The following is a 20,115-nucleotide window of genomic DNA, read 5'->3' as shown; positions in this document are numbered from 1 at the left end:
TGCCTACTTGTTTTCAATAGGTTGTGTACTCGTCCGTGGATTGGAAGTTTTCCATTAAATTATTTACAGGAATGGCCCTTCTTCAAGGAAACTTAGGCTAACCGCTATAAAAGTATGTCCGATATATTCCAGTAATTTCTACAAAGCTTATAAAACTTTCTACATAATCCCATCACATTTTTACATTTTCATTACAAGCTTAAAAATGGATACCTTATGTGAAGAGATGTAAGAACTATGACCACCATTATCCACCTTGATCTGACTCCATTATTTGAGATGGTTTTTAAATAATAAAATGGGCTAAATAGTGAGGGCATTTCCTGTGCTCACACTGTAATATATTGTAAAAACTTTCTGGGTACAAGGATCCAATGCAATTACATTTTAGTGTCCTTATTGTGGACACATTACCAAGACAATCGACCGTTACACTGAACCGAACTTAGATCGTCTTAGGGTTGCGTCATACGGACTCACAGCTGTATGAAACTGTTCCTCAATGGGGTTCTGAGGCGCAACTTGGCTCCGATATCAGCTGGAAATGTTTGCAGAAACTTTATTCCGAATTGTGAGAAAATAATTACAAGTGACCATGTCGATTTTGGAGCCACTTAAGTATTACAATAGGCAAATGCATTATGGGAAATTGTCGAATATAATGTAAAGGGGGAAATCCCATTATCTACGAGTGTAAAATATTCTGATATTCGCCCCCAGTGGAATCAAAATCCCTACTGCTTCCCTGCAAGAATCTTCAGCATAACACAAGTGCTGTTTGCAGTAGCTTGTATTCTGTGACTGGAGTACAGACTGCTGTAACCTGTTCTTGTGTCCTGCGGACTGTACCTGCAAGGCAGCATTGGAAAGCGTAACAAACCCAGCAACACTCTAGGCTTATATCAGAACTGCTTGTTTCACAACTTTAAAAAAGTTTTCATGAGAAAACAACACTTTGGCAGATATGATGAATCCTCCACATTGTCCCTGATGGGGATTAATATACCCGCATGGCAGACATCAAATACAGAATGGACTGTGGGAGCTGTCTACTTGTCCTGAACATTTTACTTCTGTAAGATCATGCCTCATGCAGTTGGCTTTGTATAAAACATCACAAGCTAAGCTCATATATGTTTTATGAAAAAAAACAACTTGGCACCAAATTCTCTCTGTACACAGTGAATGCAGATAAGGGCACGCTGACGGTGTTCCTAAATAAGGGGGTCCCCGAAGACAGCAGATTACCAAAATGATAAGCAAAACATACTGGAAGAGCATTAAATAAACAAGCTGCTTTCGAGAATATGCAGATCAGGACATCAGAAGAAACAAATCCACATTTAACAAAGTAAACTGCTCCTTACGGGAAAGCAAATCCGTACATAGAGATGACAGACTAACCTGTTATTTATTCCGGCTGTGCCAGATCAGATGCCAGGTAATGTATAACCTCAAGATAGATTTTACATTGAGCACAATGGCATTTAGCAATGGTGCCCATGGAAACTACAAAAAAAAAAATGTGCTTAGAAATGGCACCTAATTTTTTGTTTTTATTTTTCTATTAATGCCCATGGCTACTAAAAAGATCAAACCAGCTACTGGTGCGGTCTTACTGGTGCCTAAAGTCTACCGCTGCAGTATGAGTAATTACCTTTGTACTAGTATTTCAAAACCTCACCAATTCCGGTAAAGTATCGGGAATTTATTACGACTGGCATATTAAACTATATAAAGAAAGTTGGAGTAAAATGCGCCTAATTTATTACAAGGTACACGCCTCTTAAGTAAGTTTAAATGCATCTCTGGTCGTCTGTGTGCCAAAAAGTGGAATCTACTGGTCTCTGGCGTAAATTACGGTAAAGGCCGAATTCACACGAGTGTGTTAAACATCCGTGGGACGGCCGTTGAAACAGCCGCTGTCCCACGGACCTATTTAATTGAATGTGGGCGTTCACACAGCCGTTGTTTCAACGGACCATGTAAAGGATCCGTGGGAAAATAGGATATGTCCTATCTTCACGCATCCCTCCATAGACTCAACTATGGGGGATGCGAGACATCGCGTCCCGCAGCGCCGAGCACGGATGCACCTCGGCCGTGAAAAAAACTCGCATGTCACGTCCGAGGTGCGCAACGCTCGTGCAAATAAGGCCAAATCTGTTGGGCCATGGGCACCTTCTTCTGCCTAGGTCCACCCGCTTTTTAGTGAAATGACAGCGGAAAAGGTATCAAATTCTAAATATTTACCTCCATTTGCGACTTTTCTATGCCAGAAAACAGGCGTAGAAAAGTTAATAAATTCCTTCCAATGAGCGCATATAAGTTGCCCATTGACCGTTCATAAAGTAATCTTCCTCTTCCTTGCAGCAAAAGTAGCCGTTTTATGTACTGTAGGTGTGATGTGAGACCGCAGGTTTAAGAATGCACTTGGTATTGTTAATGTCTCCTATGTAATCAGTGGGGGTCTGACCGATTGGGACCCTCACCTGTCAAGAGAAAGGGCTTACTTGGCCGTACCCTGTGCGCCCCATTTGAATGGCGCTACTGCGCGTTCTCGGATACCGCTCCATTAATTTTCTATGGAGCTGCTGAAGATAGCCGAGGGGCAGCTGCATAGAAAGGGAGTGTAGCGGTGGCCGAGCATGCGCAGTATTCATATGGGATGCGCAGGGATGTCAAGGTAAACCCGTTCTCTAGGTTGGTGGGGGTCTTAGCGGTCAGGCACTCATTAATTAGATATTTATCACCTATCCTGTGGATAGGTTTTTAATATAGATTATAGGCAAACTCCTTTTAAGGCCTCATTTTACATACCGTTTTTAGAGTTTTTAAATGCTTGTAAGAAACACCATGAACTTCAAGCATTTTTCATTCTGTTCTTTTACAAGTGTTTTTGGTGGCACTTTTTTTATTTTGAAACTATTCAAACATTTTTAATTTTTTAATTTTTTTTACGGGCCTGTGGTAAGTACACCATACAAAACGCCATACCTATGCTGCGTTTTGTAAAGGTCACCAAAACGACACAAACCAAGCACTGTGTATGTAGACCATATTCAACTATAAACCTCAAAGCAACATCTGGCTCCCGTAAAAACGCCACGATAAATGCAGCAAAACGTGGAGTGTAAATCCAAAAAGGTTTTCCAGCTTTAAAAAAAAATTTAAAAAAAATTACAAACTCAAATCCCCTGCTGCTCCAGTGGTCATGTGCTGTACAGATCAATGTCATTGCTGCGACCAGTGATTGTGTCATGTGTCAGGACGGCACATTATCACTGGTCTCTCTTTACACCGCTGCAGTGAGTGACCACGTGATCGTAGGTGCTGGATTGACTGAGGTTTTAAACGGTGAATATTTGATATTTTTGGCCACAAGCCACTGCCATAAGATTTTTTTTTTCAGCTGCAAAAACCCTTATAAATAAATACAAAGCGATATAAATTAGCCGGTATCACAGGCTGAAAACTCCTGTGGGATATTATACTTGTTTTATTCTAGTTACGTTACTGTAGGGAGTCACGGACCGTTAGTACAGATCTACGCGTGTTTGTATAGGAGACTCTGTTAGTGTTTATATTGGATTTTGGATTTTCTCCATTCTTTTTGCTTTGCATCTAGCCTGCTTGTTCATTATAGTTGCCATAGTAACCGCCTGATACGGGGAGGACTTTCAAGCACGTGTCCCTTTGTCTTCCTAGAAAGATTAAATGACTGACTGGCCGTAAGTCATGTGATGTCACACGAGGTCATGGGTTTTGTCTACTGGACGAGATCCCCCCCCCCCATATTTAACTCTTGACTCCCCTTTACACTCCCAATCTTGTTCCTCGTTTTTTTACTTACTATGTAATGGCATGTAGCAGTAATTGCTTCATTTCACAGACCAGATATCTACCCATGCTTGTTAATAATCAGTAATAATGATGGCATTTCAGCACTTGTTACTGTTTTTGAGGATTTATTTGCATTAAAAATCAATTTGAAAAAGCCTTTTTCGTGTACCCTTTTAGGGCACGCTCACTTAGAGGGATCTTGCATTAGGGACCTCAATCAATAAGCTGGAGCGTAAAGCAGCTACAAAGAGCTTGTTTCTCCTCTCTATCTCTCTGGATCGAGCCTGTCCATGTGTTTAGACTGACAGCCCCTTGATTTTAATATGCATAGTGTAATGCTTCAGTTCTCCTGTGGCGGCACTGCAGGGAAGTTAAACACTTGCCCCAAGTGTCTCCTGCAGATTACAGATGATTGCTGGGGGTCCCAACAGTAGGACTCCCTGTGATTAGCTCATTTTTGGGGGGGGGGGATGGCTCTAATTAAAGGGATTGTCTGCTTTGGGCAATGCCTGTTTAAAGACATATGACTGCACAAACGTACACTCCCTGCCAGCCACATCCAGTACGTCCGTTCCAGACATAGTCTATGTATACATAAACTTCACTACATGTGCAGCAGCAGCATAAAGAAAACTCAGTCTTAAGGCTACATTCAGCTGCGTTTCTCTTTCATTTCATGTCCTTGTGCCATCAGTGCGCGTTGTGTATTGCCAGCAGGGTGCTTTGCATGTGGCATGCGTTTTTGACATCCGTGCTAGCGCATTTTTTTTTTTCTATTACTCTGCATTTCTTCGTAACTAATGCGTGAAACACTGACCTCACACGGATGTCATCCATGTGGTGACTTCAATAGGCGTCTAGATACACAAAAACGCACCAATATAGGACATACATTGAGTTTCACGCAACGGACACGCACCGCATGAAAACTCACACGTCTGAATAGCTCCATTGAAATGAATGCGTTCGTGTGCTGTGAGTTATTTAAACGCACAGCACACGGACGAGGAACACGCTCGTCTGAATGAGCCCTAGCGCAAGATTCACACGCACGAGTGCCAACTCAGATGTGAAAAGCTGCAGTTTTTTCACGTCCGAGTTGCACCCGTGTGGGACCCGTTTTCACAGATCCCTCATAGACTTGAGTCTATGGAGGGATCTGTGAAAACGGAAGAAAATAGGACATGTTTTATTTTTCAACGGACCCTTCACATGGTCCGTTGAAACAATGGCCGTTTGATCAGCCCCAATGAAATATATGAATCCGTGTGACGGACGTTTTAATCGATGTCACCGGACGTATACTACGGTCGTCTGAATTCAGCCTAAGGGAGAAGAGAGAAAAGAGAGCTGATAAACTAATCTCTATCGCCGCTAGAACATTCTAGTGATCACTGTATTTTGATAAATAGGGGCCTGTGATTGAAATAACATCACATATATTTATATGATTACAATTTCTACACTTTTTTCTAAATTCCTATGAAAGTAAACATGCAACAATCTACGCATTTAAAGGGGTCCTCGTGGACTTTTTAATTTCGGCAGCAGGGCAGGGGGTGACCTAATATAATAAACTAGCAGGTTCTCCCCATGAAGGTCCTGTTCTGTCCCTACAGTATCGGATACTCCTGCAGCGGTCCTGCGTCGGTCCTGCGGTCCATCGCTGGCCTCCGCGTTCACGTGTCCTTCATGGCAGCATCACTCCTGAGGCCAGTGATTGGCTGCAGCAAGATGTGACCAGTGAATTGTATGTGACCATTGCGGGACCTTCCGGGAGCGACGACAAGCGCGACCTCCGTGCTGGAGCTGGGGGCACTTCAGGCGGTGAGTATTTTCTGGTTTATTATGTGATGCCATCTCCTGTCCTGCTGCAGATTTTAAAAAGTCCTGGATAACTCCTTTAATAAATTAATACAATATTAATATATATTTTTTTTTATTGGAGTTGGTACATTGCTAACTCCAATTCCACCCTAAACTGACCCTGACTCCAACTCCACAGCCTTGGTTGTTACTGATTTACTGTTTGCGACCTCCTTCCCTGGTACCTTCACTGTTAGGCCGAATTCAGACTACCGTAGGAAACGTCCGTGTGACCGCTGTTAAAACAACGGCCTTCACACAGACGCATGTATTTCAATCTCGCCGTTCACATGGCTGTTGTTTCAACTGTGTGAAGAGTCCATTGAAAAATAGAAAATGTCCTATTTTATTCAGTTTTCACGAATCCCTCCATAGACCAAGTCTAATCCGGGAAAACTGGTGCAATTCGAACGCGAAAAACTGCGTTTGCATTCAGTCGTCTGAATTCGGCCTTACTGACGACGTCAACCATGTCAATATCTTCGCCTGGCAGCGCTTATATCCTTTCCATTTCAAAGCTCATTTTAGTTTTCATTGTACCATCCATTGTCCGGTGACTGTCACCTTATGAGACTTGTGTGATGCTGATCCCTCCAGTGGTCATTTGTGGAACTGCATTCAAGCTGGATCAAAGTGAGGTACTTGCAGGTTGTACATAGAAAAAATGTATGTAAAATTCCCTGCCTTGCCCATTTTAGAAAATAAATGTACAAATAATTTTGAAATTGTATGCTGCTTAATAAAATGTTCAACTATGAGTATACAGAGGCCGTCTTGGATACTGAGCCACAGTCCCTGAGAGCCAGTCTTGTGGCATTGAATTAAATGGAGTAGTCAAAAGTGTAACTCGAAGTTCCTGGACCCAGATGCAAAATCTTCTTAAACGTCAAAGGAACCACTAGTCCAGTTACAAGGTGCAACTGCAACCTCTGCACCTCATATACTTATGTTCTTAAATATGTACACAATGATGTCACTGCGCAGGAATAATTCTTACACTTATGTAACAGAACTCGGATAATGAACATAATTATATCCCTCCAAAGGAATAATGAACGCAGTGAAGTAATAACCAAAGTGACGTAACCGCACAGGAATAATAGTCACAATGAAATCACGGTGCAGGGAAGATGTGCAAAGTGATGTCACAGAACAGGAATAACACAGTGATGTCACAGTACATGGATAATAGTCACTGTAAAGTCATTGCAAAAGGTTAATGTACAGAGTGATGTCACTATAATGGCATGATGTCACAGCTAACGGGTCTGGCCCATGGTAATGTCACAACACAAACATTTTATACATAGCATCATACTTCAAAGACAATGCACACAGTGAGGTCACAGTACAGAGAGGATGAACAGTGCAGAAATAAACACACTGGTATTTCCAGGGCCTTAAGGGCAACCTCTGCACCACCCTGTGCCTCTGTTCGCAAGCTTTGGCATTGAAAACAACCTTGAGTTTGCAACTGAAGCTATAGAAGTAAATTATGTGAAAAGGTTCTGATCACACGGACGTCGCATGCTCCCCTCTGCTGTTTCCTACATGTACATTTTCTCTCCATGCTCGATGAGTGGGCGGAGTCTTCCTAGTGTGATGTAAGAGCTGTGCTCTGTGCCAATCAGATGCCCCCTCCTCTTGCTGCTCCCCCTCTAAAAGCCTGAGATTGAGGCAAAGAGTCTGTAGCTGCATCTCCCTCCACCCCCTAAACACATCTTTAGTTTTTAGTGACTCCAGTGGTCTCTTTTGGCCTTACAGAGTGTGGTGGCAGGGAAAGGGGGAATACAGGGTGTCGGAAAGTGAGGAAGATGACACGTTCCCCTAATAAAATACATTAAAAAGTTTTTTATATATTCACATGTACTACTAAGTGCAAATAAATTAAAGCAATAGGTACGCGTTAACAAGTCTTGTGTTACTGAAAGATCTTTTCAGCCACTTATGTATTCTAATGAATATATTTTATGTATTCTATCGAAGTAGCGTGATTTATTTACATGATGGTGATGAAAAGCCTGATAAGTTTACTGTAGTTAATTGGTGTTATTAATTATTATACATGAGCCATTTAGGTAGAAATCTGGATCTGCCATTGGCGAAATAGAGAAGTCGAAAGTTTGGTTTACCGACTCCACGGCCCTGCTTCCAAGAAAATGTATAAAATGCCGCTTTTTCCCGAGAGGGAAGGTGTTCACCCAACCTCCAAAGTTATACTTAACTGGTTCCGGAGATTCATGGGGTTCCTCACAGAGACCGCTCGTTCATTGCGGTGTGGCCTGTTCGGGGAATAACTGATTCCAAATGCATTTGGGCCCTTTTAATAGTGGATTACACCTAACAGGTGGGACGTGATCCATCAGGGACATGAAGATTTTTTGGTGGATTATCTATAAATATTATTGGAGTTGAGGGTCATACTGTGAGCCATCTACTAGTCTAGAATGTCCTATAAACCTGAAATTGGAATTGACAATAGTCTAGATACAGTGTAAAATAAAAGCCCTTTCACACGGGTTAATGATCGGAGGAACGGTGTTCATATGAACGCTCTTTCCCGATCATTGCCCCTGTGTAAGCAGGGCAGCGAACAGCTGATGAACGAGCGAATGCTCATTCATCGGCTGATCGTATTGTTTATACAGCACTAAATAATATTGTCGGCAGCATCTCTCCCAGGTACAGTAGATGTGCTGCCGACATGATGGAAATGTAACTAGACAAACAATCGTAGCAACGATCGCTCGTCACCATACATAACCAATTATTGCTCCCTGTAAAATGAGCAAACGAGCGCAGATCACTGATCGGTCTCCTTGATCGGAGCTCGTTTTTGTGGTCCATCTTGGCCCGTGTTAAAGGACCCCAAGTTTACTCAGGTTTTGACAGATAAACTGAAGCATTTAGCGGGCCATACGTGTGTTGGATATCACAATTTCACACCGCTGTATTGACCGAGCTGGGTATAGATATAACTTACAGACAAAAGTGAGTCTTAAGAAGAAGTGCCCCCTTCCCTAGTTGGTTTTTTTATCATTCCTCTAAAAAGAAGGTCTCTATTCAATATTCAGATGTTTATTCTATTTATTAATATGTCGATCGATATAATGTATTAACACATTTGATTACAATACTACCCTCTCCGTCCACATCCAATGTCCTAAACCCATACAGGGTTGGAGATGGACACCAGGTGCAAGTAGTCAAATATGGCTGACCAGAGATGACCATAGTGTAGTCAACTGCGCTATTGATCCTGTCAAAACCACGGAGCCAAACAGTGACAGACAGAAACCATTAGCAAAGTTTCGGTCACCATTGGGATCAACGGTGATGCAAGCGGAAACCTCAGACGGAACCCCTCATCGGAAAGGCAACGCTGATGTGAACAGGCCTCAATTCTGCCTTTTATCACGTATTGATTATTGGTAGAAGCTCACTATCTTATCCTATGTTAACCAATTATTTAACCCGATTATCAAGTCAGTCAGGTGGAGCAAGTCCATGTGTGGACCGCAATATGTCTGCTTTATAATTCACCAGCAGTGCTTTATATACATGAGAAACCCAGAAAGCCATGTGTTTAAAAAAAAAAAAGTGATTCTCACAAACAAACAAAAAAAACACAACTTTTAGGAAGTCATACACTAAAGTCTATTTCATAGAGGCCATATAAAAGATGAAATAGAAAACCAGTCTTGCAAAAAAAATAAAAAATAAAAAACAATCCAAAAATTAAAATGAAATAAAACTTTTGCAGCTCTTGCGCCTTTTGGCATATTTCAAAGCTTTTGTCCACTAGATGGCGCCGTAGCTTATGCGTGAATTTGCCACACTTGGTTTCTGCAGATATTAAGATGGTATATATGTAGTAGGTCACACATTTCATCACGTTCTGAGGCAACTGATCAAGTAACTTCTCCAGAGCCTCTCTCCCGAGTCCTCGCAATTGTTCAATACTTTCTGTTTTGTAGAGAACCTTTCAGCTTGTGCTGTGTACACTGGAGGAGAATCAAGTCATCTCATTATTACAGCAGGTTTACTTTTGAGATGTAACACCTCTAGTCTAAAGCTAGAGGCAGATAACACAGGATCCACCTTTGATAGGTGATTGAAACCGCTCAGATCCTCCCCCTCCCTGCACAATGACCCCTGCACATGTCATAGAGCATGCCCACAACACCCTCGTGTAGGTGAAAAATTCCCTGTAAAGAGACACTTATCAGAAATGACTTTTTTTTTTGCAGCGTTTGTTTTTTTACTTTGTCATGTTTATCCATGTAAAAAAAAATTGCAGTTTTCACATATACTAATATCTAGTAGCTAAACAGGAACCCCCAACACACACACACGAAATAGCTTCAGTCCTGTCCATGAGCTGTGTCTGTTGGAGCAGCTCCTGGATGGGTTGAGCTGCAATACAAGACACGGCCCATGAACAAGTGTGGCGCTGTTTCTGTTAGAAAAAAAGGTCCAATTGCTTTTATTTATTTATTTTAAAAGCCTTTTTTCTTTTTTACGTATCAAAAGCTATTAATCACGAGATTTTACTAAAAATTACTCTGTGTTACTGTATTACTCTGTATCTTACGTCTAATTGCATTTATCCACTTAAAACGGAAACTGGTCATTCTGGTTGAAAGATTAATTGTACGGTAGATCAGGACCATCACAGATTCTGAGGCCACGGAATTGGTGGTTTCCGGCCACTGGCAGGGACTACCTTGATCTTGCATCTCGGTCTCTTTAGGAAGTCCAGATTGAGTCGTTTTCCAATTGTAACACTCTCCGGTTCATCCTTGTAGCGTGCAATTTCTGGACTCTCCACCTCCCATTCCACATCTCTGCTTTCCAGAACAAATTCATGTCTTTTCCAAACCTCTTTCATGGCTTTGAGCTCTTGCGTTGCAAAGACATCCTTACTCTTAAGAGGTTCAAGTACCCCACTTCCAAAACGATAGGGTTTCTTGGCGCTATTTAAGATCTGTGCCATCCAGGCTCCGTCGTTGACAAATATCTGAACCATGCAGGCCTCTCTTTCAGCCAACCCAGAGACCACAAAACCGTTGACCAGGATTTGATTCTTCAAATGAACCAATGTTGCCTCATATTTACCGTTCCAAACAAATTCACATTTTTCTCTGGTTAATTCATTCAATCTTTTGCTGAAAATGCCATAGCCCGGAGTATATTGGTTTGCATCATCTAAAAAGCCGAGGATTGATCTTAAGTGATGTGTATTTCTTGGCAATTTTGAATTCTTTACCTTCCATATAAAATCCTTACCCAGTCTAATTCCATCTTGCGTTATTTCTCTTCCTAAAAACTGCACGACCGGCTCGCTCTTTTGGCACCGTGTTTGGCTTATTTCAAAACTATTGTCCACCAGATGGCGCCATAGCTTATCTGTGAATTTTTCACACTCTTCTTTGGTTTCTGCAGATATTAGGATGGTATCTGTGTAGTAGGTCACACGTTTCCTTATGTTCTGAGGCAGCTGGCTGAGTACCTTCTCCAGAGCGTCACTAAGTCGATTGGTGGTATTTTGAAATGATCCAGGCAACCTATTCCAGACATATTGCTTGTCTAGGAAAGTAAATGCGGTTTTGTACTTGGTGTATGTGTCTAGAGGGATTTGCCATTCTGCATAGAAAAGCTTAAAAACCGAATAATAATTCCCCAGGGTTATATCCTCAATGGCTCTTGGTCTGTGCACCTTCGGGTGGGAGGGCTCCTTTGTTGAACACTTATTCAAATCCTCAAAATCAAATATAATCTTGACCTTTCTATTCCCTTTCATAGTAAGTGAAATGGGGGCATTGCAGACACTATTGCAACGCTCAATTAAACCTTTTCTCACCCAACTAGCGATCACTCTACTTGCATCGGCTATCAGATACGGTCTTAAATCTCCCTGTGAAAAATTGTATGGGTCTGTGTCTCCCTCTATTAACACAGGGGGGACATCCATCACAAAACCTCTGTGCGTGTTGGCCTGTATCAAACCCAGTTCATGAAGTTGCTTCCATCCAATTATGGTTTTTGGGAAGGTGCGTACATATACGATCTGCCCAGCGGTTGCTTGGTCATTAACATAAATACTTCCGGTGACGATTCTTCCATTTGCTTTTTTCTTTCCGTCTTTCAGAGCAATTTTTATGTCCTCTCCCAGGAGGCCTTCTTCTAGAGGCACATTCAGGATGGTATAAAATGAATGAGGATCTGCTTTTGCTATGATCTCGATTTCATTTCCGTTCACATTTATCCTCACAGTCATAGTCTGTTTTTTCTGGTGCGGAGTGGGTAGGATTGTTGTTCGATGTATGATTCTCATTTGTTGTCCGTGAGGGATGGCTTTTTGCTTCGGATATTCTGTAAAAGACGGACAGGTTAGAATTTATAGGGCCACAAAAAGTAATAGTGTGTGTTAATTGTTTAGTGTAGACTAAGGGTCCTTTTACACCGGCCAATATGAGCCGTAAAAACGAGAGCCAATCAACGCGACAGCTCGTTGATCATCACTCGTTTGCTCCTTTCACAAGGGGCTATGATCAGTAATGTATGGAGACAAGTGATCATTACTGCGATCGCTCGTCCCCATGCATTTCCATCATGTCGGCAGTACATCTCCCTATTCTGCATAAACGATATGATCAGCCAATGAATGAGCATTTGGTCGTTCATCGGCTGATCGTTGCCCTGTTTACAGAGGGCAAGCGTTCATATGAACACTCGTTTGCCCAATCATTTGCCCATATTAAAGAACCTTTAGTCTGGACTCTGTCTTGTCTGTAGCATTTCAAATACATTTATTAAAGGGGTTGTCCAGGATTAGAAAAGTGTTTGCCCCACCCCCCTCAGAAATATTGAAAATCGACTCTATTGGCCATATCTGGTATTGCAGCTCAGCCCCATTAATTTGAATAGTCACAGGAGCTTCCAGAAATCCAAGGCAGGAGCAGGTTACTCCACCTGTGATGTGCAGCTTTGTTGTCAATTGTGTGATACTCGTACTCCCATTGTTCTCTCATCGTTTTAAAGAATTGCTAAAAAGGGTAGGCTATGTCATGAATGCCTGGTAGGTGCGGTTCCCTATTGTGGAGAATGGGGCTTCCAGGCTGCCACACTCTATATACAGTCTAGCGTTGACGTTGCAGCGCTCTGCTCTTTCCGTAACCCCCATAGTGTCCAGTGGAGTCCATTCCACTGTATAGAGACTGCGGCAGCCAGGAATCGGCAAACGGGTCACCGAACCCACACCTATCACGCATTGATGGTACATCCAATAGATGCTCAGAATGGTGGAACAGTAATTCCACAGTATAATCATATCAAAATTATTTCCTCTGGCGGTTGCAGTGATCCAAATCTACTGCCGGGGGAATTTTTTATTTTTTTATTTTTACAGCTTTTGTACTGATCTTCAGTAGATTAAATGTGGAAGAAAATTTCTGCTGCAGATATGGTCAAGTCAATGGCAAAATCCATATGTGCACAGTCAATATCCGCAAAACATCAGCGCTATATAGGGTATGCTGCGGAATTGAAGATTGGATGCACGTCCTAAAATTTCTGAAAATGTGAATGGGGTGTTGCCATAAAAGTGAGTCACATATTTAATTTTTCAACCAATGCTAAAATATAAAATAAAAAAAACTGTTTAAATCTGTTTGCTATGGGTAACGCTCCTTTTTCTTGAAAGTATTCCTATATAAGGCCCATAATCTGCTCTATTTCGTGACCATACGGTCATGTGCCACGTTGCTGCATTACAGACAGTAGACTTCATTATTGTTACTATCCTACATTGCATAGCAATTTCCTAATATTATTCTTTTAGTGGGCAGCCACACACTGCAGATTTTGTTGTAGGAATTTTTGCGACTGAAAATCACTTCCATTCATCTGAATGCAGTTTCTGCAGCAGGTGTATGGATATTTGCAAGTTTTATTCCGATGAATGGAACTAATTTTCAGGCGTAGAAATATCTGCAACAAAATCTGCCGTGTGTGCTGCACTCTAAGGGTATGTGCACTTGTAGTGTTTTCAGAGTTATTTTGGGGAGTTTACTTCTCGAAAAACTCCTGAAAAATCTGAATCAGAATGCCTATAAACATTTGCCCATTGATTTAAATGGAAAATACGGCGTTCTGTTCCGACGGGGCATTTTTTTTACGCCTCATTTTCAAGAAAAGGCGCCTAAAAAGACGCCCGTGAAAAAGAAGAGCATGTCACTTCTTGAGTTGTTTTTTGGAGCCGTTTTTCATTGACTCTACAAAAAAACGGCTCCAAAAACGGCCGTAAAAAACGCGAGTTGATAAAAAAAGTGGCTGAAAATCAGGAGCGGTTTTCCCTTGAAAACTGCTCCGTATTTTCAGACGTTTTTAGTGAACGTGTGCACATACCCTTACCGTTTTTGCTTCCTGAGGTATCAACCCAAGAAGCACTTGGAAAAATTGGTTACAAACTGAGAATTTATTGAGAAACTGCTTTTCCGTAACAATCTGACACTGACCAGAGCGTCTCCTGGTTAAGAAAAATTTATTTGTAGCTACAGACCTCTGAATAATTGAATGCAGAACGGTCTTCGTAATTACGGAGACAGAATTTATACATAGGGCTACACAGTAGTCAACCAATTCTCTGTAGTGTAATTTAATTATTATATCAGGTGTTTCTATTATATTATAAGGTACTATTATGTCTTAGGACACTCTGCCCGCTTTACCAAAGATAAGCTTGTCGATCAGGTCAGCATGACCCTATTTCTTTCCTTCACATGCACTTTTTTTTTGTAGGACTTCTTTTTTAATAAAACGCTTGTAAAACAAGGACTTTTTTTTAGGATAAGCCATAAATGTCTGACATGGGAAAAACACTTTAATGTTACACTGGGTTCAGGAGGGTTAAATTGAGTAATAATTTTCAATTTGGCATGGACTTCGACCATTGGTATTGAGGCCCAGGCGCATCATGATCTGGATGCTGAAGCCCTGCCCTAGGTATCGCTGGTTGTCCGGCCTCCGGGGCCCTAACCATTGCTGAGAAGGACATTCGACTGTTTCCTCTCTATTTAGAGGGACAGTGCATGCTCGTCCTGTAACCCCTGCCAAAAATGAGGATTTGAAGCCCCTCGTTCTCTGCAACAGTGGAGGTCCCAGAGGTCAAAACCTTCACCTAACATTTATAAATGTCTAATTGACAGTAATAAAATGTAAAAAAGTTGTTGTGGGATTCCCACTGTTTAAGAGGAAATTATATAACGTTTAAAGTGACCAAGGTGTAATTCCCTCCCTCCGCTAGACCGTTTTAATAAACATCGACCTCCTATAGTTTGCCTACTGGATACCAACAGTGCCATCCTGTTTAGGACCGGCACCCAGCTCTACCATGGATAGATGGATGTGGTGGCTTTTTATTTTTTTAATTCCATATGCTACAATTACAAGACAGTGAAGTTTATACCCCCACCCCAATCCCCCTGATCCCATGCTGCTGCAAACGAGAGAAAATAAAATGCGGTGGTTTTAGATGGCCCTGGCACCAGATAACAACCATCCAAGGTGGCAGGTGTTACAAAATATAGTCTTTAGTGAAGAACGTTTCCGTGTCTGTAAGGACATCCAGGACGGCTTAGTTGAGGAATAGTGACGCTTGTTATAGATGAATATAAAGCTCTGTATAATGTGGGGAAGAACTAAAGCCATTATTAAAAGTATGAGTATCTAGGCCCTGTTCACATCTGTGTCGGGGCATTCAGTTGTTCTGCTCCGTCAGAGGAGCAGAACAAGGGAATGCCAGACGCAACAGTTCAGTTGCAACACGGACACCACCGGCGGCCAACGGAACCCATTGACTTTAATGTGTTCCATCGGGAGGGTCCATGGTTTTACCAGAAACAATAGCGCAGCATTTAATGTTTCAGGTAGTCTCTGCGGTGGAGGCCCCTAACGCAGACTCCAACGCAGATGTGAACAGGCCTTTATAGCCAAAATTAAAACAATGGCTCATCCCCACCACATGAGTCATATCGTACATTAATGTCATTTCCTGATCTGTTTATTGACCCCGGCTTTCCCTTTTTATCAAGCACTGTTTTATGAGCCAAGTTAATATGTAACCTCAATATAATTGCCGTTTTAGGTTTTTCTTTTTATATTTGTTCTCATCAGATTCCTATGGGTACAAAAAAAACTAAAATCCTTTTCCATGTACATTAGTTTCACTGCTATACCAACACACCACGTGACGTCATTATGGACGAAATGTCACCGAGATTGGAAGAGAAATCAATACAAGGTCACACAAAAAATAAAAAAATGTATTAAAAGTTTTAGTTTTTACAGAATTGAAAAAAACAAACTAATAACTAACTAAAAGCATCAAATCATGGGCCAAAAATATCATAACTGCACTCGTAAATGGACACTGAACATAAATTCTTTTGATTTCCATTTTCTTTGCATTTGAAAGCAATCTATTACTAGCAATCTAATCCCTGTTATCAAATATTTTATACTGGGTAGACTAATGTTCTTTAATTGTATGGCTGACCGGAAACCTTTTCCTTTAGGGTTAGTGACTGTATGCAGATTATCCATAGAATCACTTTATAGACGCATGCAAACACATATACTCCCCCATAAAGTGTTACCCAAGACCCAATGTCCAGTATGAGCTCATTTTAAATGTTATATACTCCCATGCTAGGGGCAGGTAGCCTTATTCGTTAGTCCCAGTCGTCCTTTCTAAGTCCCTCTATGGCTCAGTGTCACAAAATGCATAAAGTTATGTAGAGGATGTATTATTCTTCAGTACAGTCATGTCAAGCCTGAAATACAGTATTTTGGGTACCTCATGTGTGACCCAAAAACAGTGGGCCTATTTAGTATCTTTACACTGATTAGTAACATTGCACTTCCATTGTGTATTTTTGGACGACTCCTTTAGAAACGCCTCTTGGGTATTAGAATTTTATATTATATATTTTGTCATGGTGTCAACAACCACCAACGAACTTGCAGACAAAGGACAAAATTTCTCTGAGAGGGGGGGCGGTGGCTACGGGCTGCATCAAAGCCCTTTTATTTTTTTTTCCATACGTAATAGATTGACACTGTCAATAACCCCATATTACGCAATCTCAAGAGCAGTGATCCCCAACCTGTGAGTATCAAGCTATTTCAAAACTACAACTCCTAGCTGCGGTCAGGGCATGCTGGGAATTAAAGTTTTGTAAGGGTATGTTCACACACACTAATTACGGACGTAATTCGGGCAATTTTTCCCCGAATTACGTCCGAAAAATGCTGCTTGAAAGCGTTGACAAACATCTGCCCATTGAAAGCCATGGGCTGACATTTGTCTGTTCACACGAGGCGTATATTTACGCGCCGCTGTCAAATGACGGCGCGTAAATAGACGCCCGCTTCAAAGAAGTGTCCTGTCACTTCTTGGGGCGTAATTGGAGCCGTTATTCATTGACTCCAATGAAAAGCAGCGCCAATTACGTCCGTAATGGACGCGGCGTTCAGGCGCCTGCACATGCCGTTACGGCTGAAATTATGGGGATGTTTTCTCCTGAAAACATCCCCGTAATTTCAGCCGTTACGGACGCTGTCGTGTGAACATACCCTAAGAGCGAGGTACCCACAGGTTGGAGATCACTGCTCTAGACCATGTTTGATCGGAGCTGCCTGTACACATGCGCATTAAAAAAAAATGACCAGCCGGGACTTAAGCTACGTATTTGCACGGTTTTGATATTTGGCGGTGTTATTTTAACACCTATCCTACTTACTGGCCAATTTATTTATTTTTTAACGCCTGGAAAACCCATTTGCAGGAAGGTCTCTAGATACTTTGTCCAGTGCTCTTAATAGCCATGAATCTTGCTGATAGAAATAGTCTGTATAGACATGACTCCTACTGGGCACCATATTGTATTTTTTTTTTACTACAGCAGGGTTTTCGTTTTTTTTTCATTCTTTTTTTTTCATTAACTTATAGAATCACTTTTTCCATAAACACTGGAGAGGAGTTCTTGTCATAGGTTTACTACTCTAAGGTACATCCATTAATATTTGCAGGGTAACATGCTGCGTTTTTGACACTTTTAGGCAGTGTTGCACAGCATTCCCCGACAGGCCACATTGAGACATGGCAGAGTTTTTGCAGATTTTCTGTGCGGATTCTGCGCCAAAAATTTGCCACAAACTACAGCACAATGTGAATGGATGAGGTTTCACAAACCCTTTTTACACGTGGTGGGGGACAATCTGTGCAGGTTTTTTAGGGCATGTTGTGGATTTTCGTATCGTTAACTATAAGTCACAGGCTTGAGATCCACGACTGAGAATTTCTGCCACTACTGAACATAGCTTAGGAAGATTTCGGGGAAAGCAGCGCTGTGTAAATACAGCCTAAAAGTGTCAAAAAAGCAGCGCCATCATACATAAGATATTTGATGCATTCAACACTTACTTCAATATCCTGATTCTGGATTTCACAATCCCAGACTGTGCTTCTTTTTTACCTTTTTCGACTGTCCTAGGATTGTTTTGCTGAAGGTTGTGCTACAACCAGTCACACCCCTCCTGCTGATAAAATCTGTCCAGCTGTGCGCAGTATACTCTCTTCTAAAAACAAGAGAACAAAACTGTGTTCATTATGAGACAAGTAGAGGAAATCCCCTACCACACCCCAATCATTTCACCACCCCTTTCAGAGGGCTGTATTTACAGCAAGGCCAAAGATAGGAGAGCACCGTGAAACCTAAATGTTTATTGCTGCAGCTTTATACCAGTGACGACACTATCTAGTATATTAGAGAATTGTATGTACATCAATTCCCAAAATACACATCTAAGTTTGAGGCGATGCTGATGTAACATTCCGGAGTCACAATAGTTAAAAATTACTTCAAGCTTAAAATCCAGTTTATTAATTTAACAGAACTTGCATCAGCAGTAACAAGATGTAAGTGTTCTCATTCTTCATTTTATATATTACAAACACCATTTTGTATTATTTTACCCTCCGATGATCTCATCATGATAGATGATCCGTCGATGGAGAGCGGTGAGGGCTTGTTTTTTGCGGGCCAGCTGCAGTCTTTACCGATTCCATTTTTTGGGAGCTAAGATGATCAAAAAAAACAGCAATTCTGGCGTTCTTAATTTACGGCATGCACACTGCGGGTTAAATAAAGTTTTTTGGGATGCAGCGATACCAATTATGTTTGTTTTATTTTTTACACTACTTTAGGAGGAAAATTGGGGGGCCTTCATTACGTCCCCAGGCTGCCATGGCAACCATTGGCACCCCGTGATCGCTTAGCGGGGGTGATGGAGGGACAGAAGGGCCCCTCCCCCTCTTTCTAACGGCTTGGATGTCACTGTTGACTGCTGTATCTGTGATTAAACCACCAGGATTGGAGTTCTCTCCAATAGAGTAAGGTATCCGCTGTAATGCACAGCATCTGGAGTGGGCTCACCTCCTCGGCTCGCTCTATACTTGTGCCCCCCCCCCCTTGGCCATGATGTATAGTTACTATAAGGGGTTAATGTTGAGGGCCATTTCCATGCCACTGCACCCTTCTCCCTTTATATCATGGGGTAGGGTATATAGCACTACATCCTCCTAGCAGCGCTGATGATCTTGCAGTGCCAACGAACAATTTCCGAACACTAGGTTTTGTTTCCTTTGTACTGTCTATATATAAGATTAGTGGTTTCTTGCAGTGTATCAGTTAATTTATTTTTGCCATATCGTTAATTGAGATATCTATTTGCCATGTCATTCGCTCTAAAAAACATTAATTAAAAAAATAAAAATAAATATGAAATCTTGCAGTTTTCACTCTGGCCACCGAGCCTCATAATAGACTGACACTTAAGCCACTTTCACAGTATTTTGCATCCTTTTTTAAAGCCAAAACTAGAAGTGGGTCCATGACATGACGTGTTGGTCCCACTCCTGGTTTTAGTTACCGAATATTGATCAATCTACAGCTGTGTAAACGTGGCCGTTCTGTTGAGCTCACTCCACAGCAGTCATCTCATTATCACAGGCAGGATTAGAGCCTGTTCACACCTGCATCTGTGTTTCTGTTCCTCTGCTCTGTCAGAAGGGCAGAACAACAAATACCGGAAGCACCAGTTCCGTTGCATGACTGACGCCATTTTCGCCCCGACGGAACCCATTGACTTTAATGAGTTCCATCAGGTTTCAGTCATGGTGTCTGTCGTTTTGCCAGAAACCATATCACAGCAGGTTGTCAGGCCTCTGGGGCCCTCACCATTGCTGAGGAGGACATTCGGCTGTTTCATCTCTATTAGAGGGACAGTGCATGCTCGTCCTGCTCCCCTGCTAAAAATGAGTATTTGGAGCCCCTTGTTCGG

At 41.8% G+C, this 20,115-nt stretch overlaps 2 protein-coding genes across 4 annotated transcripts in view; one reads left to right on the top strand and one right to left on the bottom strand.

Moving 5' to 3' along the window:
* LRP8 (LDL receptor related protein 8) overlaps positions 1–20,115 on the top strand; it is a 145,640-nt gene that overhangs the window by 94,417 nt on the left and 31,108 nt on the right. The window lies entirely within an intron of this gene.
* LOC142657714 (uncharacterized) lies at positions 9,363–18,379 on the bottom strand. Of its 2 annotated transcripts, none has more exons than XM_075833012.1 (2): positions 18,197–18,379; positions 9,363–12,084 (listed from the first exon to the last, which is right to left on the bottom strand). In XM_075833012.1, exon 2 carries the CDS (start codon positions 12,044–12,046, stop codon positions 10,382–10,384), a length of 1,665 nt encoding a protein of 554 aa, XP_075689127.1. In that variant the 5' UTR covers positions 12,047–12,084; positions 18,197–18,379; the 3' UTR covers positions 9,363–10,381. The 2 variants fall into 2 exon arrangements, with proteins under 2 accessions (XP_075689127.1, XP_075689128.1); XM_075833013.1 differs by having other exon boundaries at positions 18,249–18,379.

Source organism: Rhinoderma darwinii, chromosome 7 (assembly GCF_050947455.1).
Source record: "Rhinoderma darwinii isolate aRhiDar2 chromosome 7, aRhiDar2.hap1, whole genome shotgun sequence".
Taxonomy (NCBI): Eukaryota; Metazoa; Chordata; class Amphibia; order Anura; family Rhinodermatidae; genus Rhinoderma; species Rhinoderma darwinii.
This window is presented reverse-complemented; position numbering and strand designations above follow the sequence as displayed.

Excerpts from the sequence above, each read along its gene's own strand:
- LOC142657714 (XM_075833012.1), bottom strand. The coding sequence starts at position 12,046 with ATGAGAATCATACATCGAACAACAATCCTACCCACTCCGCACCAGAAA.